This window comes from Phytophthora infestans, genomic scaffold, assembly GCF_000142945.1.
Source record: "Phytophthora infestans T30-4 supercont1.39 genomic scaffold, whole genome shotgun sequence".
NCBI classification, from domain to species: Eukaryota; Oomycota; class Peronosporomycetes; order Peronosporales; family Peronosporaceae; genus Phytophthora; species Phytophthora infestans.
Window position 1 is genome coordinate 520,713 of NW_003303720.1, and position 23,441 is coordinate 544,153.

The following is a 23,441-nucleotide window of genomic DNA, read 5'->3' on the forward strand; positions in this document are numbered from 1 at the left end:
GGACTGGTCGAGAGGGATTGCTGAACTTCGAGAGTATGTGGCAGTAAATGATCTCGTTGCGTCACTGGTGGCGGTGCTGGTGGAGATGGTCAAGAGACAGCCAGAAGACATTGAGTGCCTCGTTCGAGGTAATCGGCAGACAGAAGACTTTGACTGTGCCTGAACAATGGTTGATGACTTAGTTACTCTCGTTGTAGTGATCGAGGACATGTGTTTTGAGAAGAGCGGAGGGCCGTCAGAGGTGTTCGACAAGGTATGTGGTCGCCATTTAAGATATTTAAATAATGAGATGAAGCCTCACTCCAATGCTAGCTGGTCGAAGCGCTAAATTGTTACAGTGGGGACAGGGACACTGGAGTGGTTATCTGGCTGGAACGAATAGTAGACGTTGTCTTGAACGGGCTATGGAAATACCATGAGCAACAATTTGGGGCGGCAAGTTAGAATCCAATCTCAAAACGACGTGCGGTACACAGCTCAAGACACTTCTGTATTCCTTTTTCCCCTTCGGCGTTCTATCATCTACGTATGCGGTGAGGCTCTACAGATACGATTGCAACGTTCAAGCAGTCAGGTCTTGCACTCGGAGTCCTGGTTTCCTGTTCATTGTAGATATGACGTCGATCCCCGCTTCTCCTACATCCGTTGAAGCAAGTTCAGGGTGTACTATACACGCGTCGCCACCTAACTGTTCTTCATGGCATCCTCGACAAAGTTGAACGAGTCGTCTTTCTTCTTCATGAATCCGAATCCCGAGTCGGACGCCAGACCATCCGTCGGTTCCTGAATCGTCTTGGCAATGTAACCCGTGGGTGTCATCGCAGCTCCAATCACCTGAGAGCCTGAGTTTCCGCCCATGCCTTGCATCTGCTGCATCTGCATTTGCTGCATGTACTGCATTTGCTGCATTTGCTGCATGTACTGCATCTGTTGCATCTGCTGCATCTGCGCCATCTGCTGCGGTGTGCTGAAGTTCATCATGTTCATGTTCATGTTCACGGGACCACCATACCCCTGGTTCATCGCAGGCGCTGCTGGAACAGGTTCAAGAAGAGGGTCCAATACCATCGTCTTGTTCACTGACGGCGCAGAAGCTGGAGCTGCGGGGGTGGCAGGAACAGGAGCAGGTGCTTGAGACGGCTCAGGGATTGAGGCTGTGCTTGCTGTGCTACTCTGGAGCTGCAATCCGCCAAACATATCCGTCACATCGTTCGTCGACGGAGCAGGTTGTGAAACTTCCTGTACTGATTGCTGAGGAGCGTTTGTCTGCAGTCCCGAAAAGAGCGAGTCATTGTCATCAGTGGGAGGAGTGTCATCAAACCCTCCCAAGAGATCAGCCTCCGCAGCTGGCTGCTTCCTGTGACTAGTTGATTTGCTCTTCTTGGACGACTCACGGCTAGACGTGGAGGCTCCAAGGCCAGCAGAAATACCCAAGTGGTTCAAGACCTTTACGGCACGATCACGCACTGCAGCCTTGTCTGACTTCGTGCAAGACTCGACCTCGCTCGAGTTTTCACTGAAATATTCTTCAAACTCCTCACATCCGTCGGTCTTCAGCAGCGCGTCAATCGTCGCCAGCGCTTTCGATACAACTGTCCATTGGTCATCGGACAAACAATCTTCTAGAATCGGACCGACAATTTCGGCATCCAGAGTAATTGCGCTCTTCAAGAACGCGTCCATCTTGTCCTTAGGAGGGATAGCACGCATACCACCAGGAGCACACAGAGCTGTGACCAGGTTGCGCTCATACGATCCATCCGACTGTGCACCTGACGTCTGGCCTGTGAGTACGGGAGCCTGTGGGAACGGTCTCGGGGTCTGAGAAGGCTCGCGACGCTTGTTGTCATCGTAGTCGTAATCTGAATTGCGCGAGTACGAGCGAGAGTCACGTGTGCTGCCATTAAAGCTCTGCGTCCGGTTCTCGTGGCCGCTGTTTTGTGGCATTCCAGCCGGATTCCCAGCGGACGGCACATCAGCATCGCTCCATGCGCCTCCAACACGACCTTTCTTACGGTCGCCGTCTAAATTTCAAAGTGTTAAAACAAAATTTCAGATCAGCAATCAGAACTTCAAGTGAACAAGTACCAGAGCCACAGACATACCATAAGATTTCTCGCGTAGTTGCGAGCTAGCAGATTCCCGTGGGTCCTGTCCGTAGCCACCAGGTCGGTAACCTCCTCCAGTGAATCCAGTCGGGCGATAGGGTTCCTCCGGGTTATACGGCGCAGGACTCGGGCCGTAGTTTCCGCTGGTAGGTCCACGGTTCGTAGCAAAGCTCCAGCCATCGGGCGGGTTCGAGGATCCAGGCGGGCCACCACCAAAAGTGGGTTTCTCCGACTTGTTGTACTTGGACGCCACCTTCTCCTTGAGTCCCTTAAAGAATCCCTTCTCATCTGCACGTGGGTCCTGGTACATGGGGTTGCCAATGCCAGAGAACTTCTGGTCGTTAAACGGAGGTGGCGCACCTCCATATTGGTTCGGTGGGGCTCCTCCATACGGCGGGTTAGCACCGCCTGGGCCACCGTACGATCCTTGCTGAGAGAAATCAGGCTGTTGTTGGCCATAAGGCTGTGGACCTCCGTAAGGCTGTGGCCCACCATAACTTCCCTGATTAGGGTCTGTGGGGTATCCGTACGGAGCTCCAGGGGGAGCAGCTCCATTGTATCCACCCATCGGCGGGCCGGCCATCGGCGGAGGCGGCAGTGAGCTGTCGTTCGAGTTTTTACCGCCCCAGATTTTGGAGCTCCAGCCAGAGCCACCACCTCCGTTGTCATTAGGGTTTGCACCCACGCCTTGGATACGGGCCGACATGCCCATACCGCCTAGTCCCGGCGCATTGTCTGTGTCATAAATGGCGTCCAGCACCTCCTTGGCCGCTTCCCGAACGCGACGGTAGTACTCGTCGCCCTTGAGCGGGTCGGGAACGCCGCGGAACTCTGTAGCATTAAGAAGATAATCAGGTCAGTTCTAAGCGTTCCGAATTTAAGAGCTAAAATCGGGAGAGTACGTACGCAGACACTCCTTGATGGTGGGGATGTGCTTCTGCATTTCGCGCTTAAAGTCGACGCGGCCCTCGCGACACACGTGCTTGATGACCTGTAGCGCCTTGTATTTGATGTTGTGATGTTTGTTCTTGACGCGGGAGATGAGAAAATCTTGCACCTTGGTGCACGTGTCATAGCTGTGCTGCGTCATGCGCGCGATCTCTCCGTAGAGATAACCCGGCGTCGGTGTGTCATCTTTACTAGTGGCACGGGTCAGCAAAGCCTTATCCATCGTGTGTAGGTGGCGGGGTTCCTTCGACTTGAGGGGTGGCGGCGGGTCTACTGCTGAGTCTTGGTCGGCGCTGTCACTGTTCGCCTCTGCCTCAACGCGACGACGGCCGTACTATCAAATTGTATGCTCTCCCCCACGTGGCAGTCTCTACAGCTAAATTTGCAATTTCGGTGCTCTATCTTTCAGATTAGAAGTCAAGGAAGGTACGGAAATTTACAAACATGAGCTATTACTTTCCGTATTTACACTTTCAAAGATACATGTCTTGGAAATGCTCACTTAGCGTTGATATTTTGGTGATGGTCGCCGAGTTTAAGCTGGTAAGTTGTGGGGTAATCTCGATGGGGTGTGTTTATGAAAGAGGCGCTTTCTTACTTGGTAGCTGGCAGTGTCCAGTGTTGTGCAGGGCTCCGATTAAGTCAATAATTTCTTACGATATATTTATTTCGTCGACTTCACAAATGCAAATAAATTATTTATATGCTAGAGGACCGCATAATGCAAACCACGGCATTTTCGTTGGAAATAAACTCGCAAACGCTAAGTATCACGAGTTGCTGAAGCGCTCACCAGGGATCCCCAAAATAAAATAAAATCGCTCTGGCAAATCTACTAGAAAATACAGATTTCATTGATGCTTCTGTCACGTGTTGGTTTGGCTACTTGCTGTGTTTGTAGTAAACTGACAACTGAGTTAGTTAGATGTCGGAGAAGTCCTACGAGTAGTTGCTCCTAGCTCTCCTACAAGTGGTTGCTACCATTTCTCCTACAATCTACTTGAATGCCCGTACCTCAAGCATATGAATGCTGCACCTGTGGAAGTCCTGCTTCAACTTCCTCTGCCGATGCAGCTTGTATACATCCATGTACTCAATGGCTTCGCTCGCCATTGCATGCTGTTGGATAAGACAGCACGTCAGTGCTGTGCTTCATCACAGTCTCCTCCACGTTGATTCTTGCAGGGACGAACTCGACGTAGGTTGACCTTCTCGATGTATCGACCCTTGTCGAGTGTCAACGTTCCCGTATCTTGCACGGCTAGGACCTCGTAGGGGCCGTCGAAAAGCGGCAGTGTCTTCCCTTGGACACCAGCGTCGCGACGGAGTAAAACCTTGTCTCCTGGAGTATAGTCCAGTTCACTCTCTTGCTATTTTCACGTTCGTTGTTTCTCTTGATCTGGTCTGCTTTCCGGCGGTGCTCCTCGACCCAGTCTGTCTCATGCTTCATGTCAAAGAACATGTTGCGTCCGAAGGCCTGTTGAGCTGGCGACGTATTTGTCATGGAGTGGTATGCCGCACGCAGTGCAAAGGTCGTGTTATTCAGGAATTGCTCCCATTCATCTGCGGTTTTCAGCGTCTTGGTTCGCATTTTGTCGCCAATGACGCGATGTACGCGTTCAATCACCGCATTTGCCTGCGGGTTGCGCACAGTTTTAGGGGCATGTTCAATGCCGTAGCTATCGAGAAGCTCGAGAAATTCCTTCTTGAATTCACTTCCTCCATCGTAAATACACTTTACAGGACGGGGGTAACGATTCAGCCAGTGACGGTCAAGTAGGAAGGCAGCCTCGCTGCTGGTCCCGTCAAGTGCAGGTAGGATTTCTATCAGCCTCGTTTATTTGTCAATAATCGTAAGTGCCCTGAATTTCTGCTTGCCGTAGGGCCCGATAAAATCCACAGCGATTTCGTACCATGGCCAAGCAATCGCCTTCTTAACCGGTAATTTGCCGTATCGAACAGTGGGGTGTTTGGCCTTGCTGCAGGGCAGACAAGCTTCGACAAATTTCGTGACGTCTCTGTCCAGCTTTGCCCAAGTAAAGACTTGATTGATGGTTGCCTTCATGGTGCTGGCGCCGGGATGGATCAACCACTCGTGATATGTTGTTAGCAGCTTGTTGCGGAGGCTTTCAGGTACGAGCACCTTCTTCGAGTGTCGATCGACCCATAGCTGCACTCCACCAAGCTCACACTTGCAGTCGTTTTCCAGGTTGGAGTCATTCTCTTGCTCTTGCGCCACTGTGTGCATGTCGAAGCTGAACAGGTTGTCGTCGTCGGTATCCATTGCCGCGCATGTCTGCATAGTACCATCACTATCTCTCTCCTCCAGTTCGGTCGGGGGATCATCATTCATCGGCAGACGCGAGAGCGCATCGGCGACTACATTATTCTGACCAGGTACGTAGTGAAACGCCGGGCCGAACTCCATAACTTCTAGCCGCCAACGCATCATGTGTACGTCATGAAACGTAGCGTACGTCAAGTTCAAGTGATCCGTGAAAAGATGTAGTTCTTGGCCAAGAAGCAGGCTCCGAAATTCGCGCAACAGGAGAACGATGCTCAGTAACTCCAGTCGGTTTGCTGGGTAAAGCGTCTGAGCACCATTGCATTTCTTCGACCAGAATACCAGCGGTTTGTCGTGCTGCATAATGACGGCTCCGAGCTGTAGTTGTGAAGCGTCTGTGTAGACGTGAAAAGGTTTTCCAGACTCTGAAAATGCCAGCTTCACTGTGCCAGCGAGTGCCTCCTTCACTGCCTCGAATGCCGTTTGTAGCTCGGTCGTCCATCGAAAAGGTTTTGATGGCGATAGTAGCGCTGTTAGTGGGCTAAACAATGCGGCTCGCTTGGGGATCATGTCGCGATAGTAGCTCGCCATGTCAGTAAATCGTCGAAGGTCACGACGGTGGCGAGGCGGAGCAATTGCTGTGATAGCTCGCACCTTGTTCGGGATCGGCTCAATGCCAGCCTCACTTAGGCGGTAACCAAGGTAGTCCACCGCATCCGCACAAATCTGATTCTTCGGGTGCAAAGTCAACCCTGCGTCAATGAGACGCGTAAACACCATCTCCAAATGTTCCATGTGCTGCTCAAACGTTTCCGAGATCACGAGAATATCGTCCAAGTAAACGCGGACGTAGCTTAAATCTCCAAGCAACGCGTCCATCGAGGCTTGAAATTCGTCAGGTGCCGTCGAAACACCCATCGGTAGTCGATTGAAGACAAATTTTCCTATGCCCGCCACCACAATGGCAGTTGCATCACGATTTTGCCCAGCTAGCACCCTTGTGTAGTAGCTGAGTGGAACGTCAAAGGCCGAAACATACACTGGCCTTGGTACTGAGCGAATCATCTCAGAGACCGAACGCACCGGATAGAAACTTCGTCGTAAACGCTTGTTTAGCCGGCGAAAATCACACACCAATCTCACTGATCCGTCCTTCTTCGGGATCACAAACGCCGGCGAAGCCCACTCAGAAGAAGAATTCGGTGTCAGAACACCAAAAGCAACGAGTCGATCGATTCTTGTCTCGTCGCCTCAAAGTACGCCAGAGGAATCGGGAAGGGTTTGCCAGCGTACGGCTCAGCATCAGGCTTTAAAGGAATAATGTACGGCTCCTTACGAAATGTTCCCAATTTCCCAGAGAATAACGATGGGAACTTCCTGGTTAACAACACGATCGTTGTCATCTGATCTGCTGTCAGTCGCTACGTTGCTATCAGATCACTCGGAGGCCCTTCTTCGGGTTCATCAACTGCAATTTCTGCTCTGCACTCCATATCCGCAGCAAGAACTGCTGCTGCCCGCTTCTGGACGCTACGACCTGTAGCCATCTTAATCTCGATTCCATCCCACTTCAAAGTGCCATCTTCGAAGTCGATCACCATCTTTTGCTTCCACATGAAGTCCTTCCCTAGCATCACGGGATATAGCAGCGTCTCCGCTACCCGAAACGAATGTGTACACGTTCTCGTGTTTGAAAATGCCAACAGCTTCAGCGTCGACGTGGCACGGTGAGTTGTCTGGCCGATCGAGTTGTCCGCATTCCTGTACTTCGCTGTCTCGGGTTCGAGACAACGTCTCCTTGGAGTGCACTCAGGGTCTTCTGATCCAGCGCCGAGTTCGTACATCCCGTGTCGAGAAGAGCTGTCAGTCGTACAGAACCAATTTGTACCTCAATCTCCATACGCGGTTCACAATCTACCGGAGCTGTAGCCATTTCAACTCTGGAAGCCATCGTATCATGCAATGAATTGTCATAAAACTGAACTGCTGCATACTCGTCATCCTGTCGTTGTTTTAACGTCTTCATCATTGCAGCCATCTCTGCAATTTGACCTTGCATTGCTGTCATCGATGAGTTGTTGGTATTGTTGTACGCATTTCGATTGCCACCACCAAAGGTTTTGGTCTGGTGATTACGGTTGGGCTGGTACTGTGCACCACCGGAATTACGTGGGCGATATGCAGGAGATGCCGGGTCACGAAAGCACTCGTTGCCGTTATGATTGTTTCTCTTGCAGAAGCTACAGTACTTGTCGTTCCGTCCTTGGTTGTTGTTGCGAGGCCGCTGATTGTTGCGGCTCCTCTCGTTTTGACGCTGTCGAGGTTGCTGATCTATCTGGCGTTGACGTTGCCCTCGCAGGACTTCGCTGTCACGTTCGTTCCTCTCAATCAGCTCAAATTGCGCCTCCATACTGCGTAGATCCTAGCCTCGGAACACACGGTGCAGTTCGACTTGCCAGTCCACCGGCATGCCCAACTTGTACATCCTGACGATGTCTGCTTCCGGCACGGCTTCGTTTTCTCCGTGCTCTAAAAATGGAAACATTCGCAGCAGAGTTCTAAATTCTCGGCTGTACTCTCTCACATTTGTCCCCTTTTTCTTCCGCAGTTGCATGAGTTCGTCCATGAGGACACCACGCGTTCCTGGAGGACAGTGTATGGCCGTTAGCTGTCTAAGTGCCATGAGGGTGATGTTTGGTCGGAATTCTGCTTCCTCCCTGAAGACGTCGTTGAAGAATCGCAGGTTCTCGTCAAACAGTAAAACCTGGATATCTTCGGCCATTGCCCATTGATCGCCTTGATCTAGTGTGTAGACCATGAATGCTACTCTTGCAAGTTCAGCACCCAGGTTAGCCACGCTTTCCAGTCTCCGTCGCGGAAGCCAGGAACCTTTTTCTTCACCACTGTACCACTTGCCTTGGTCTTGGTAAATGTTATATCGTCCGTCATGCTGAGTTGTCGGTGACGGAGATTTGTTCTTCTTGTTGGTCGATGTAGCCACGCTTCGGTTTTTTGCTAGCAAAATGTCGCGTGTTGGTTTGGCTACTTGCTGTGTTTGTAGTAAATTGACAACTGAGTTAGTTAGATGTCGGAGAAGTCCTACGAGTAGTTGCTCCTAGCTCTCCTACAAGTGGTTGCTACCATTTCTCCTACAATCTACTTGAATGCCCGTACCTCAAGCATATGAATGCTGCACCTGTGAAAGTCCTGCTTCAACTTCCTCTGCCGATGCAGCTTGTATACATCCATGTACTCAATGGCTTCGCTCGCCATTGCATGCTGCTGGATAAGACAGCACGTCAGTGCTGTGCTTCATCACAGCTTCAGATTGAGGTAAATAAATAACTGGAATACTTGGAAACGTGCAGTAAATTATTACTACAATCGTGTTAGTTGACCTACACAGCCGTTGATAAAGAAGAATCCACAGTAGCTACGTTCCAGAAACTCGCGTTGATCTTCAGAAATAAGATCATTTCTAAGGTCAAAGGCGACATCCGGTGACGCTCGAGACGCAAGACCGCTCGAGCCACGTTGAAGAGCCTCTCCACGATGTTTGACGTCGGAGGGATGGCACTTAACAGCTTGTACCTGACAGGCTCCGCGGAAACCTTGTTGCGCTTTAGAATCTGCCGAGCAAAGCCATCCGCATCCGGTGGAGACGCTGGTGACGCGCTCGTTGCTGCCGCTTCGAGCTGACGGAATGGCTCCAATACCGTTATCTCCATTACCGTCAACTCAACCGTTTTCCCAGCCAATACCTTGACCACAGCTGCCTCAAAAGCCTGCGCGTGAATGATACAAAACATTTCAAATAAAAACACTTACCAAGGTACTTGCTCGTTGAAGGACGAATCTCCAACAGACCTTAAAAAAATCCCCGGCATCCAACAGAGTAAGTCCATCGGATTGTAGCATCTTGGAAGCAGACTCAACGCATCAAAGCTTGGACAAGAGCTCCTTTAGCTGGCGGTGTGTCGTCCGGGATGGCAACATGTCGGCCAGCTCGTCGTCGTCAGCTGAGAGGAACTCCCTCAGCCCAAAGTAGCGCTTCAGCATCGAGAATGTCGAGGCCCAGCGCGTGTCCTGACGCATAATTGGTACCAGCGGCGTTTTGAGTCTGTACCAAAAAAAATCACAGACCAAAAAATAGTATTCCACAATTACATTAACAAAAATGAATTGGATACAAAAATACAGATCACGGTGCCTCAGCTTTGCGGCTTGCTTGAGGGTACGCAGCTGGCGCATTAACTGCTGAACCTCCTCTAGTGCGGGTTCGTGCGGAGCCATGTAATCTCGAACCGCGAGGTTAAGTCGGTGGCTGGCGCATCCGACTAGCGGGACGCCCGTGATGTTGGCAAGGCGCTTGGTAACCGAGCAGTTGTCCCCAACGAAGGAGCTTACACCCCTCAATAGATTTTTATAAAAAAAAAGGGTAAAAAACGCTCAATAGCAAGCAAATGCCTATCCGCGGACAGCTGATCGTCCGGCTCCTCCATTATTGGAGCCATTGATAAAAGGGGGTAGCATGGCCCGTCGGGTTTATCGTAGCAAGCGTAGACAGCCAGGAAGTGCTCCGTTCCGTGGCTCCAGCCATCGAGCATAAGCCCAAACCCATCGGGCATCTCCTCACCAATAGACCGCTCTACAGCTTTGGTGAGGTCTTCCATGTTAGACACCAAAGTTCCAACAGAGACGGGCGCCAAGTTCGTATTCCTGTTCAAACGCACGTATACGAAATTAGTTCAAATCATAAATAGCCCGATAGAATTTGTGTACTTAATTGCGCGTCCAACTCGACTCGCAGAAGTTGAGCGGCAGATTGCCCTCGACAACCCACTTCAACCACGCGTAACGGCTCGATGCCTTCTGGCTCACCCAAGGAACAAGTGTTCCAGTCGCAGCAGCGCTCGCGTCACGCATCTCGCTCTCAAACCTTGGGTGCGACGCGCGAACGTGCGTCACTAGGTTAGTGTAGCCGCTCCGAGGAGCGTGTGTACACCGTTTGCCACAGGCCTTGCAGGCATGGTAGCCTGTAATGTCGCCTTCTTCGTCCAGCGCGGGCTTGAAGAAGAAGGCGGCAATTTGCCTTGGTGAGAAAGGCTGGGGTTTCTGAGTCGTATCGACGAGATTGCCGAGCATGGCAGGTATTGCGGCGTGTCGGCAGGATGGCGGAGAAGTGGCAAATTTAGAAATGCAAACAAGGTGCTGCGGTCAGTGACTCTCTGGGAGTACTTGGAAGATGACTGCCAACGCTTTTGGGTGGTGTAGGCAGCTTGAAGATTACTTTTTCAGAATTGGTGAGATCAATTATTTGTGACTGACCAAACATGTGCAAAATAAGTAATTGCTTCAAACAATACAAAATTATTTTTCCGAGTATTTAATTTTGGGCATCCTGGCGCTCACTCTTCAATTCGGAAAAAAATACTGCACGGAAACGGTGTGTTTTCGACGTGCTGTGCCTTTTAAAAAATGATGTTGGGCCGCTCTACAATTTGCAGAACGGAGCGGTGGCGCTTGCCACAAGTGAACACTGTTCCGACAGTGCACGCTACTAAAGTAGGAGATTGGCTTATTTGCTAATATCAACAGCTTCGTCGAGCGATATCGGCAGCTGGCTCGGCAAGTCAAAGGCTTTTCCTGATACTTCAATATTATCTGGTATTCAGGTATAGCTACTAGTGTCGGTGTTTTTGAACAACGCTGAAGCGCTCGCTCAATATCGAAACATTCTGGTCATTCTTTACCATGGAAAATGTGCACTCAGCGACTGTATAAACAGCTTCTACATGTAGTAGAAGTAGAAGTTTTACACGAACATAACGGAGACGAAGCATCACATGAAGTAGATTCGATTTAGATTCGATGCACACCTTTCAACCGGTATAGCACCGCGGCAAAATGCAGAGGATCTACGTGTGCTTCCACGTGAGACGTATGTCAGCCCTTCCGCCATCTTCAGGACACCACTTACGAATTCTCCAGCTGCAGTGCACGACGAACTCTTACCTATGACAGCTACGACTGCTTCAACTGAAGTGGCAGTGGTGGCCATCACCGCAACCGAGCGCAAAGATCCCCACGATGAATTCGGGATTCTGGAGCTGTACGAGAACTTGACACTCACGCAGAAGATTGTTATCGGCCTGTTGTGCGCTATCGTGGCCCTCGAAGAACTCTACTTATTCACGCTCGCCATCAAGTACATCGCGGAATGGTTCATCCTGCTTCTAGTCGTGACTCGACGAACAAACCGACTCCGATTTCAAATTTAAAATACTACTGTAGTCTACCCCACTCAAAAGGTAGTACTAGTAGTATATATTGAAGGCCTGCAAGTGTTCTGAGTGACGATAACGTGAAGAAGAATGGCATGAGTAGTGAGTAAAGTATCTAAATCATACTAGGTAGTACGTCGACTTATCGTGATTAGCTCTTTTGTTCAAAACTACCCCACAGCCTCTGCAAGCAGCAGCAACACGAGAGGGTTTCCGCACTTCAGCACATCAAGTAATACAGCCACCTCCCGCACGGCATTTATCGTTGAACGAGCGACATCTATTGAACACCGGTCGTCAGACCACACAAGCAAAACACTCAGTGAAGCCGTGAAGGAAGAGCAGTCTGCAAAGTCGAAAGCACCAGATGTACGCAAAGCCAATGCAGCTCATTGCAGCCAGCTTGCTGGTTACGTCGAGGAATTTACCAGCAGTGTCTTGATTTACTCGTAGTCAGAGAGAGGCGGGCAACTGCACACGAGGTAACGGTCACCATGCACGTTGTCAACGCGACCCACAGCCGGCCAGTACGTCTTGTTCTTGCCTCCCTGGTGCCACGGGGCAGGGAACGCAGCCTGTTCGCGCGAGTACTTGCGGTCCCAAACACCGGCCGTGACCTGGTCCACGGTGTGCGGCGCGTGCTTGAGTGGGGAGTCATCCACCGCGATGGCTCCAGTAGCGACATCTTCAATCTCGCGACGAATAATGGCCAAAGCATCGCAGAAGCGGTCCATTTCGGCCTTGCTCTCACTTTCCGTGGGCTCAATCATGAGCGTACCGGGCACGGGCCATGACATGGTAGGGCTGTGGAAGCCAAAGTCCTGCAGACGCTTGGCCACGTCCTCCTCCACAATGCCAATCTCCTTGAACGGGCGCATGTCGATGATGAACTCGTGCGCGCACGTACCGTTGGCACTGCGGAAGACAACCTCGTAGTGGTTCTCTAGCTTCTTGGCCATGTAGTTGGCGTTCAGAATGGCCGTGGACGTGGCCTGCTTGAGGCCGTCCTCGCCCAGCATGTTAATGTACATCCACGGGATCGGCAGAATACCGGCGCTACCAAACGGCGAGCCGCTGACAGCCGAGTCCGTCTTCTTGACGGTGTGCTCGCCTTCACCGCCCGTAGGCATCACTGCGTGGCCCGGCAAGAACGGGGCCAAATGGGCTGCTACGCCAATAGATCCCACACCGGGACCACCGCCGCCGTGAGGGATGCAAAAGGTCTTGTGCAGGTTCAAGTGGCACACGTCAGCGCCAATGCCTCCAGGGTTGCACAAAGCAACCTGAGCGTTCATGTTAGCTCCGTCCATGTAGACCTGCGCTCCGTGCGAGTGGATGAGGTCCATCATCTCCTTGATACCTGGCTCGAACTTACCGAAAGTCGACGGGTACGTGATCATAAAGGCACTGAGGTTGTCCGCGTGCTCGGCCGCCTTGGCCGCCAGGTCCTCGCGGTCAACATGGCCGTTCTCGTCCGACTTCACAACGACGACCTTCATACCGGCCATGACAGCACTGGCCGGGTTGGTACCGTGCGCAGACACCGGGATCAGGCATACGTTACGGTGGCCCTGGCCACTGGAGCGCTGGTAGTTGCGGATAGTGAGAAGACCAGCGTACTCGCCCTGGGCGCCACTCTGCGGCTGCGTGGACACAGCGCTGAAGCCCGTGATGACGGCCAGAGAATGGTTCAGCGACTCAATGAGCTCACGGTAACCAGCGCTTTGGTCCTCAGGCACGAACGGGTGCACGTTGGTGAATTCGGGCCAAGAAATCGGAGCCAACTCAGACACGGCGTTCAGCTTCATCGTGCAACTTCCCAGTGAGATCATGGAGCGGTTGAGGGCTAGATCCTTGTCTTCCAGCTGCTTCAGGTAGCGAGTGAGCTCCGTCTCCGAGCGGTACTTGTGGAAAATCTCGTGGTCCATGTAAGTTGAGGTACGACGCAAGCCCTCAGGAATGCTCTTGTTCTGGATTTCTTCTGCACGAGCGCCAAGGGTCTCGGCCAAGTCCTTAGGAAGACCGTTTTCCTCGGCTCCAAACGCCAACAGCAGCTTCTCTACGTCCTTCAGGTCGACGCTTTCACCCATAGATACACCCACGCGCTTGTCGTCAATGATGCGGACGTTCACACCACGCTTCGTCGCCTCAGCGGACACCTCGGTGGCCAACTTGCCCGACTGCGACACATCAACTTCCAGAGTGTCGAAGAAAGCGTCGTTAACCAGCTTGCACTTTGGCGCGAACTTCTCCAAACCAGCAGCCAGCGTGGCAGCGTACAAGTTAGCACGCTTAGCAATAAGGTGTAGACCCTCAGGACCGTGGTAGATAGCGTACGCGGCGGCCATGTTGGCCAGCAAGGCCTGGGCCGTGCAAATGTTGCTAGTAGCCTTGTCACGACGAATGTGCTGCTCACGAGTCTGCATGGCCATACGCACGGCCGGCTCTCCACGCGAGTCCACAGATACACCAATAATACGGCCGGGCATTTTGCGGTGGTACTTTTTGGTCGTGGCCAGGAACGCAGCGTGCGGGCCACCGAACATCATGGGCACACCGAAGCGCTGGGCCGATCCCAGAGCGATATCGGCGCCCCATTCGCCGGGTGGAGTGAGCTGCGTAAGACTGAGTGGGTCCGTTGCGACGGCCACCACCAGCTTGGACTTGTGAGCCTCGTCCACGAAGTCACGGTAGTCGTTGACAGCACCGAACGTGGTCGGGTACTGTAGCAGCACACCGCTGTATCCCAGATCCTTAAGGTCGAGATCGGTCTTGGGGTTGCCCACCACGAGCTCAATGCCGAAGTTCTCGGCTCGCGTCTGCATCATGCCGATAGTTTGCGGGTGGGCCTCCTGGTCCACGAAGAACTTGGCTCGCTTGCCATTAAAGTTGCCGTGGGCCAAAGCCATGGCCTCGGCGGCAGCTGTGGCTTCGTCCAGCAGCGAAGCGTTGGCATATTCGAAACCGGTCAGATCCAGGATCATGGTTTGGAAGTTGAGCAGCATCTCTAGACGGCCCTGGGACACCTCGGCCTGGTATGGTGTGTAGCTTGTGTACCATCCAGGGTTCTCCAGGATGTGACGCACGATCGGCGCGGGCGTGTGAGTGTCGTTGAAGCCCATACCGATGAAGGATTTAAGCGTCTGGTTCTTAGCCGCCAGCTCCTTAAGTTTGGCCAACGCCTCGCTCTCGCTAAGCGGTGGCGGAAGATCCAGTGGCTTGTCCAGGCGGATCTCGGCCGGCACCGCGGCAGCTACAAGGTCCTCGACACTGTCGAAGCCCACGGTGGCCAGCATGGACTTACGGTCCTTCTCGGACGAAACGCCCAGGTGGCGGTGCAGGAAAGCGTCGGCTGGTGCATAAGAGCTCGTGGCCATGGCGCGCGCGGCGACGGCCCGGGCCAGCGTCACACGACGCACCGACAAGACGCGCTGGAGCAGCATTCCACTTGAGAGAGACGTTCGAATCACGGCGCAAATACGCGAGTGAGTGTTGCAGCCAGCCAACGGCGCAGGATCTTTATTGACGCAGTTCAGTTGACGTCCTATCCTATAAAAGAGCATCACGGGCATCCAATCGTCGCGATCATGAGCACCTTCACTTCGGGATATGACTGGCTGAAATTAGGTGGCGCGTAGGGTTACCGCAAGAACAAGTGCATCAACTCGACCGCCCGCTTCATCGACGTTCCCGGTCGTTCTTGTCTGTACCGGTACAACAGCGATCAGTTATGTTTGCCAGCGACCGACCAACTGCCACATCCGCTCGGTTCAACCAATGTTGCACAGTTAATACGGTCTACAAGGGCGCAAAGATCAACGAAGGGTTGGCCTGATAGAGTAGTTCCTTCACAGCCACGTAGTCAAAGCTGCCGGACTGCAGGTTGGACACCACACGCGCAACACTTTTCGTGAACTTCGGCACACGCTCCATGTCGCGCTTGCGTCCGTCGCGCCGGATCTTGCCCTCCCAGCCATTTGAACCGCAGAGTGTTAGCCACCTAGTCTCCAACAGAATCAGAGGCTGGTAGCGTTTGCCTCCAGCAACGGGGTCATCGATAGATGTGAGGAATGCAGACAGTTTCTCGTAGCTCTTTTGCGGCTGCAAAACGTTTGACAAACATACAAATACGTGAATATTAGCTGTACGACCTGTATAATTTTGCAGCAGCACCTACCCGAAACCAGAAGACCATACCAGCTTCTTCCTTGAGCGTCAACATTTCAAGAAAATCTTGGTCAAAGCACATGTATCGGTAGTCGAAGTGCTGCTTCTGTAGAGTGTTGTGTTTATCGAAAACCCTGGCAGCATTGTCGAATGCAACGTGAGCTGAGTTGTCGAAAAGAGTTGGTAAGGCAGCGTACTGTACCATTTCCGCTCGGTGTCGAAGATGAACAGTGCAGGTTCCAAAACGTCACGAGGAACAAGTTGAAATGTTCTCTCCAGCTCCGCAATGGAGAGAAACACAGTGCGATTCGCACAAGGAGTAATTGGCCACTTAGCAAGTGACAATGGACGCTCGATCGGATGCTCGCTCGGTGTCAGATAATTTCGGGGTTTCACGCGCTGTTTGTGTAATTGTGCAAGCTCCTTCGTGATCGACTGCACTTGCTCGATTTCTTCTTTTCTGGTGGCTTGCTGTAGTCGACGCATACGACTTTCTTCCATTACCAAAGTCTGCAAGCGTTGCATCTGGATTTACCATATAGTAGTATTAGCCCCAACTGCTTGTAGAAAAGTCTTCAATTACTCACCAATTGTTCCGGTTGTGAGTTGGTCTCATACGCGTTGCGTGCTTTGAGCTCAACGCGTAGCTCGCTGGTCGACATGGCCCATGGATCACAAATCTTCCCCAGCGACGCGAAACGTAGATAAATGGTGTCGTTATTGAGGATATCTAAGACGAATCATACACGTTTAAGCTATTTTTTTAGCCAGATTTCACGAATATCCGACTTACAGTAGCCATCCAGCGTTCCATCCAGACGAAGTATTCGGCCTTTGAACGTGTAGTAGTGCTCTTTGAGAGGGAGTTTAGCAAACGGACTTTTGGAAATAGTCCATTGACTCAAAATGAAGCGCTGTAAGTCCTCCATCTTGGCGGAGGGAAGCACAATTGCAGGGAATTTTTCTTGCTTGAACACTGACGAGATCACATTTGCGGGAGCCCCACTGTTGGGCTCGTCGTTGCTGCTGTTTTCGTCCGGTATAACTTGGCAGGTGGCAACGAACACTTTGAGCTTTTCCGGCGACTTTGTCATTATCTGCGTCTTTGTTAGGGATTGCTTCCCCAAAAGCCATCGCCATAATTGAAGCGACGCCTAAAAGTTATTAACGGATTTCAGACGATAAACTCCTTTGATGGACGAGAAGATCCTCAATTGCCCTAACAAAAATTCCGTGAGCAGATACGGTGTAGCTATTTATTTGATCTGATGGGATGTATTGTTGTTTCTTCTAACTGATCCAGATGGCACGGATGGCGACGGACACCACGAGTGCGAAGATGAAGACAAACACGTCGTCCAGCGACTTTCGGGCCTTCACGAGAAACTCTACTCAATAAAACAACAAAGTAAGTTGTTAGAACTTCCGTTTCCTCAAGGTCATAACACAGCCCACCCAAGCTCACCTTTCAGTACTGGCCGACTCGACAGCGCCATATTCGCTAAGAACCCCAAATCCCCTTCCTGCGGATTCTTCACGTCCGGTAGATCCAGCGCCTTATGCAACGCTTTCGCCCCCGTCGACACCAGCAGTCTCACTAGCAGCACACACAATACAATAGGTGGGTGTGCCACCAATGAGCTTAAGAAGAATCCGAGATCTGCCACATCCGGTAGCCACCCGGAATTGCCAGTCCCCGTCTCCCCCATTGCCTCCATCTTCAGCTGCTGCGTCAGTAAATGCTCGAGCTTGTTTCTCACTTCAGGTCCGACCTGTTCGCGCTCGAACTGCTGCCGGATGGACTCCATGGGGACACCTTTGGTGATCAGGTCTTGATAACTCACGAACAACTGGTCGTCAGCAGCCAAGCTGGCCGCAATGGATCGCAGGTCCATGCACACTGCAGCATAGACCGCCCCCGCCACAACTAGCAGCAGAACCAGCTTCTCCTCGAGCGAATGGAGTTTCAAAGCTGTTGAGTGGCGGCTATATGTCGGCTCAGGAGCAGTTGAGGGCGCTGTTAGACTCTCAGGCAGCTTCTGCGGTTTCTTCTGGTCTGTGGGTGTATCCTGCTGCTCCACCTCGCTAGGAGACGTCTCCTTGCCTAATATATCCTGCACCATCTGCTCCTTGCTACGGCGTCTCGCGGCTGCGTCTCGGCGTCGCTGCGCGGGGTCCACACGAGGCGGAATTTTGAGCTCCGTCGGTGGCTCGGCGGGCTTCGCGTCGGACGCCACTAGCTCTTCGACTTCATCGTCCATCTGCTGCTCCAGCGACTCGTTGGTATCACTTGGTGTCTTAAGTGACGAGATCTGTCCCTTCAGTAATTTTAAGCGGCTCTCGCTGCCCTGCAGCACGCGGGCTCGGCGGGCAGCACGCTGCTCCGCTGCCGTGAGTATGCGTTTGGTCTCCATATCTGCTCACAATCGATAAAAGTAAATGCCATAAAATATCGGCTTCTTTGTGGCAAAAATACTTTTTTTTAAACCGGTAATTGGGCATTGCATCCTGAAACACCCAAAATCTGATCTTGCTAGAATGCCCCGACTTTACAATTTCGCCTTTTATGTGCAGCTTCCAAACCAGCAACTTGCCTGATTTCAGATCCAGCCTGAAAAAGGAGCGATCGCTACCTGTAAACCACTTTGACAGTTAAGCTGTGACGTGGAAATACAAGATCAACACCTCGGACAACGCCCGAACAACGCCATGGAATAAAACATCAGCGGCATCGTTGATATCTAGGTAAATTTAGGCACATCATCTTGATTGTAGGCCATTAATAAGTTTTTATAAAGGAAGTGATTACAGTCACCAGCGAAATTACCAGCAAAACCAAAGAAATAGTTTTATCCCTCGGAATAAATTACGATAAACTACGAGAACCGGTCCCGGTGAAATTTACCATAGTTGATTTTTTTTAAGAAATCAGCCATAGGCTGTGGGCAGATCCCCCTCCTCCAAGCCTTTCCTTTGCGCCCCCGGACTGCGTGCACGATGAGCGAGGCGTCTAGCCACCGCGAGGGCTCTAAGCATGCTTCAAGAACTAGTCTTCGCGGTCGAGGGCTCCTGTACACGGTACAGACTCGTCCGACAGCCATCAGGGAAACGCGCGCACGACGGCACCCCGTTTCGAGGCATGGCACGATTCATGGAAATCGTTTTCTGCTTGCTTGACGTATCAGGTGCAGACGTCACAGCTGTACCGGATTCACACGACGGTGAAAGCAACGACTTGATACCAAGTCATAAAATCTAAGAAGAAGTAGAGATAATCGGAGCTGATTCCTGAAACGTTTGGAGACTACTGCAAGAAGTTGTTATGTACGCACGGCGGGAGCAAGAGTACAAGGGGGCAAGGACGAAGGACTGGTCATCTTGAGCGCAGTTGCGGCTGCGAAGTGGTGATGTGCGCGACCGTCATGAATTGCGCCGACACCGGCACGTTTCGAATCTGCGCTACGAGGCACAAGCGGACACACAATCACAAACTGGACAGAAAAGTACGAGCATGATCCTTCCAGCAGGAGAATTACCGACCCTGACGTTCTCGACGTCGTGGACGAGCTTATCAAGGTTGGCGGCAAGCCGAAGAAAATCCCAAAGTATCTGCAGGAAACTACTGGTAAGTGTTCCGAGCGTTCTTATTCAAATATCATGCGTTTTGATCGTATTTGAATGTCTGTACGTAAGCGTGTCATATTTCGAGACGTTTATAACATGGTGCAACGACTAAAATTACGACGTCGCGGGTCCGGGACAGCTGAGGACCGATTAGAAGCTGTCCTGCGCAAGTTTTGCTCTTCGCGTGACAGCACTGCCACCGTTTTCACTGACGACATCAGCACGACTAACACCATCACCCTACAAACGCGGCAAATGAGACGTTTTTTAGGCCTTCCCCGAAGTGATCATGCTGGATTCCACGCACGGGACAAATTCATCTAACTGTAAGTACACGCTCTTCAGTTTCATGATTGGCGATGGCTTCGGTCACGTAAGTACTGAAACTTTGGTGGTTGGTGATCACTTATTGATTCATCGGTGATCTATCGTTGATTGATGACCAATTGGTGCTCCGTTGGTGCATGTTCAAGCTGTTGGGTATAGTTACTAACCGCTTTGATTTGCATGTTAGGGTCAATACGTGCAACACGCACTGCTCGAGAATGAAAATTATTTCTGTATGCTAGATGCTATTGGCGCGTTTAAGGAGAATATCCCTTCGTGGGACAGGATCCGGGCAATTATGATTGATAAAGATTTTAAGAATGAGTTCCCTCTCGCTCGGGTCCTCATTTGTCACTTCCATCCTAAGAAGTACTTAAGGACAAAGATGTCGAAGGTAGTGTATGGTGGCCGCGATGGCGCTGATGTGGATCGAGTCGAAGACGCGGTGGACATGATGGTAAAGGCTCAAGACGAAAAGGAGTACGACCGAGGTTTGCGCTACATGTACTATCTACTAGATGGCTTCGACGAGAAAGACGAGCTACCTGAACCATAGCACCCTCTGCTCCTGTATTACATGAGCAATTAGGACTCATGCAAGAATATGTGGGCTGTATATGAGCGCGGTCATGTCCCGCGTCTTGGCAACCACACAAACAATCGGTACGCTCTTGCTTCATACATGTATGATACGATGATTAAAACTAATACTAACGATTTGCTATTTGTAGATTAGAATCGGCGTGGGGAGGTCTAATTTGTTTTATTAAACCAGAAATGGAGCTGGACGAGTGTGTTAAAACACTGAGTTTCTTGCAATCGACAGCTGAACTAGAGTACACCTCTCACTTTCACGTCATTGGGTCACGTCATTACCATGAAGCAGACGATATTTTGCTCCGACTTGCAGCATTAGTGAGTCCGTTTGCATTCGACCTCGTTCGAAAGGAGTACGAACTTTTTCAAGGGCGGAAGTCTGGCATATGAAGGAGGTCGGCTTCAAGAAGGGATGGTGCGGTTGATCTCAAGTACTACTCAAAGGGAGTATACTGTGAACTCATCGGTATGAGTGATATTGCTGTCATTTGTAGTCTAGTATCATTACTGAGTGCTGACATTAACATCATTTGGATGCGTTGAGATCTACACTTGTTCTTGCGTCTTCAGGCGCACAATGCTTCTCCCGTGTCGCCACACGATATTCGCTCGATCCAACATGAAGAAGAAGATGCTGATCCCTATCAATTACGTTTATTTTCGTTGGCTGTTGCAGTCTGAAGCCAGTCGACCCCGAAGAAGATGAATCTGAGGGAGACGTCTCCTGCTGCATGTTCCGAGCTCAGTTTTGAACATGAGATCCTTAAAACACGCAGTACTAAATGGCTCTACGAAGTGGCGAGCTGGTATGGATATTACTGAACGTGTGGTGGAAGCAATGAGCTCACAAGGCGCACGATCGTTCCTAGGAATGGCGTGGTCGTTGCGCAGATTTGCAGAGTATGCAAGTCAAGGTATCATACATGCAGTCGGGATACCCGAACGTACCGAAACACAATCTAGTGGTGAAAATGAGACTACCACCAGTGAAAGCAATGCTGCTGCAGGTCATGATGACACTTCTAGTAGCGATTCCGATGTGCCTCCTACACTCCTGACAAAGGCGAAGATCATGAATAAGGTAATTCAACAACCAGATGAGAGCGACGAAGATGAAGATGAAAGTAGCGACGCGGGGTCGGACGATAGCTCATCTGAGTGGAGTTACGATGCAAACGGAGACGACCTTGGCCATGATACTTCCATTCTCAATTTGGGCGGGAAACACGAAGGAGGTGGTCACATATCAGTGCAAAACAAACGCGAAGATCTAGTGAATTATTTGCTGAGCGATGATGCACGGTTGATAGCTGAAACGGATCGAATTGTACGCCTTAATCGTGAAATGGTGTCTTCAGATAGTGATAAAGAGGCAACATCGAAACTGCCGACATCCACGAAGAAGTCAACTAAAAAACCTACTGCGACACTCAACCACGCCGTTCACGCAGCGGAAGAGGGAGTCGTGAATATGACAACGCTGAACATGGAGGAACAAGTAGAAAGCGTCGAAGAAATGGGCCCCAAGCAGTAAGTGACGACAACCAAACCATTGGTAGCGACAACCAAACCGTTGGTGACACCTACCAAACCATCTGTAGCGACTAGCAATTCGGAAACGTGGTTGCCAACAGGACGACCAAGATGGTGATGAGAGTTTGTCATCTGACGAGGGAAAACGACGCTTTGAAATCGTGAAGAGTACAAGAGGCAAATGCAGACCAAAGATTCGGAAGAAACAACAAAGAGAATCAAATGAATTCGCATGGAGGAGTCTGTAGAACGAGCCAAGGCCTTGATTCAAGGAACGCTTGTCCCCCTGAAGGATTTAGCTCTAATGCGCAAGACACTCAAATACAGCTTCAATGTCGCTGATGCGCTTCCAGTGATGAACTGCATTAAAACAGCTGATGCTCCAAGGTGGAAGTCGACTACGATTGTGCAAATAGCCAGGACAAGGAAGGTAAATCGACAGGTCACGATTGTATTCCCGAAACGTTACTTAGCGAAGTGTCTTGCTGGCATCAAGACGTACCGAAAATCACTCCCTGACAATGAAAGTAGCTATTACAAAGCTAGGTACGTATGCTGAAAAGGATCTCGTCATGATGATGCAATGGCGAGACGAAACACCAAAGCTCGAGACGATTAGTGATCTTGCGGCTTGGGTGAGACTGTCAAAATTCTCACGGATATCAATGCCTTCTCCGCTAAACAACTGCATCAACGCTGACACTAAAGCTTGTGCAAAGCGCCTGGAGTCGGTGAATTTAAGAGACGTCATGTCTACTCGATTTGGCAAGATTCCTGTGTACGATATTGCTTCATTAAGACGTGCAGTGTGGCTAGATGACTCCTGTATGATGTTGGCGATGCACTACTTGATCGAACAAAACAATATCGGCGGCGTGAATCCACTGTACGCGAGAATGTTCGATGACGACATAAAGCGCGACGTGATCGATGTCACTTCACCGTTTCAAACAGGAAACAAAATTGTACTGCTACCTGTGTACTTAGACAAGCACTGATCAGGCGTCGTGTTTGATTTTGACAGGAACAAGCTGGTATTCTTCGACCCCATGCAAACGCGATCAAGCTATGGAGCCATGAAAGCAATCGTAAGCGAGTATTTCGGCGAGCATATATCGGGACTCGAAACAATACGGCAACGAGCCCCAAGGCAAGAAGATATACGCAGCTGTGGACCACTTACACTGCTACTTTTCGAGGCCACAACCCTTGGTATTCCGGTCCCAAACGTGTTGCAGGAATCTGTTGCGTACCTACGCTTTCGATTCATGTTTCTCGCTAGCAAAGGAGCATTTTGTCGCACTTCAGAGAATGCATCCGAAGACTCGTCTTTTTAATGCATGTAATACACAACTTTTTTTCTGCTCTAACGTCTTGTGGCACCCTTCATACATTACGTATCGCTTTACAAACAGATCACTAGACGTCGTAGCGCTAATTACAGAATGGATGCTACGAAATTTAAATCTTGCAAGTTACCTCTGCCGCCATCGACAAACTTACAAGTTCAAGGATCAAGTCACCGCCACGCTTAAGTCAGCACCACAATCGTCCAACATTCTGGGAACA

The 23,441-nt window shown here is 50.9% G+C and overlaps 5 protein-coding genes across 5 annotated transcripts; 1 reads left to right on the top strand and 4 right to left on the bottom strand.

Moving 5' to 3' along the window:
- Positions 1–468: 468 nt before the first annotated feature.
- On the bottom strand, positions 469–3,385 carry PITG_15848 (uncharacterized protein; the record flags this gene model as incomplete). Its single annotated transcript, XM_002898039.1, has 3 exons — positions 469–2,024; positions 2,106–2,939; positions 3,015–3,385. The coding sequence occupies 3 exons, from the start codon at positions 3,277–3,279 to the stop codon at positions 685–687; spliced, it is 2,439 nt and encodes an 812-aa protein (XP_002898085.1).
- Positions 3,386–11,357: 7,972 nt separating this feature from the next.
- On the top strand, positions 11,358–11,621 carry PITG_15849 (uncharacterized protein; the record flags this gene model as incomplete). The annotated part of the gene is made up of 1 exon (XM_002898040.1): positions 11,358–11,621. The coding sequence occupies one exon, from the start codon at positions 11,358–11,360 to the stop codon at positions 11,619–11,621; it is 264 nt and encodes an 87-aa protein (XP_002898086.1).
- A 103-nt stretch (positions 11,622–11,724) lies between these two features.
- Positions 11,725–15,067, bottom strand: PITG_15850 (glycine dehydrogenase, mitochondrial precursor; the record flags this gene model as incomplete). Its single annotated transcript, XM_002898041.1, has 1 exon — positions 11,725–15,067. One exon carries the CDS (start codon positions 15,065–15,067, stop codon positions 12,068–12,070), a length of 3,000 nt encoding a protein of 999 aa, XP_002898087.1.
- A 355-nt stretch (positions 15,068–15,422) lies between these two features.
- On the bottom strand, positions 15,423–16,885 carry PITG_15851 (uncharacterized protein; the record flags this gene model as incomplete). The annotated part of the gene is made up of 6 exons (XM_002898042.1): positions 15,423–15,725; positions 15,802–15,925; positions 15,994–16,316; positions 16,379–16,521; positions 16,585–16,759; positions 16,838–16,885. 6 exons carry the CDS (start codon positions 16,883–16,885, stop codon positions 15,423–15,425), a joined length of 1,116 nt encoding a protein of 371 aa, XP_002898088.1.
- Positions 16,886–17,081: 196 nt separating this feature from the next.
- PITG_15852 (uncharacterized protein) lies at positions 17,082–18,205 on the bottom strand (the record flags this gene model as incomplete). The annotated part of the gene is made up of 2 exons (XM_002898043.1): positions 17,082–17,179; positions 17,257–18,205. The coding sequence occupies 2 exons, from the start codon at positions 18,203–18,205 to the stop codon at positions 17,082–17,084; spliced, it is 1,047 nt and encodes a 348-aa protein (XP_002898089.1).
- Between the last annotated feature and the right edge of the window lie 5,236 nt (positions 18,206–23,441).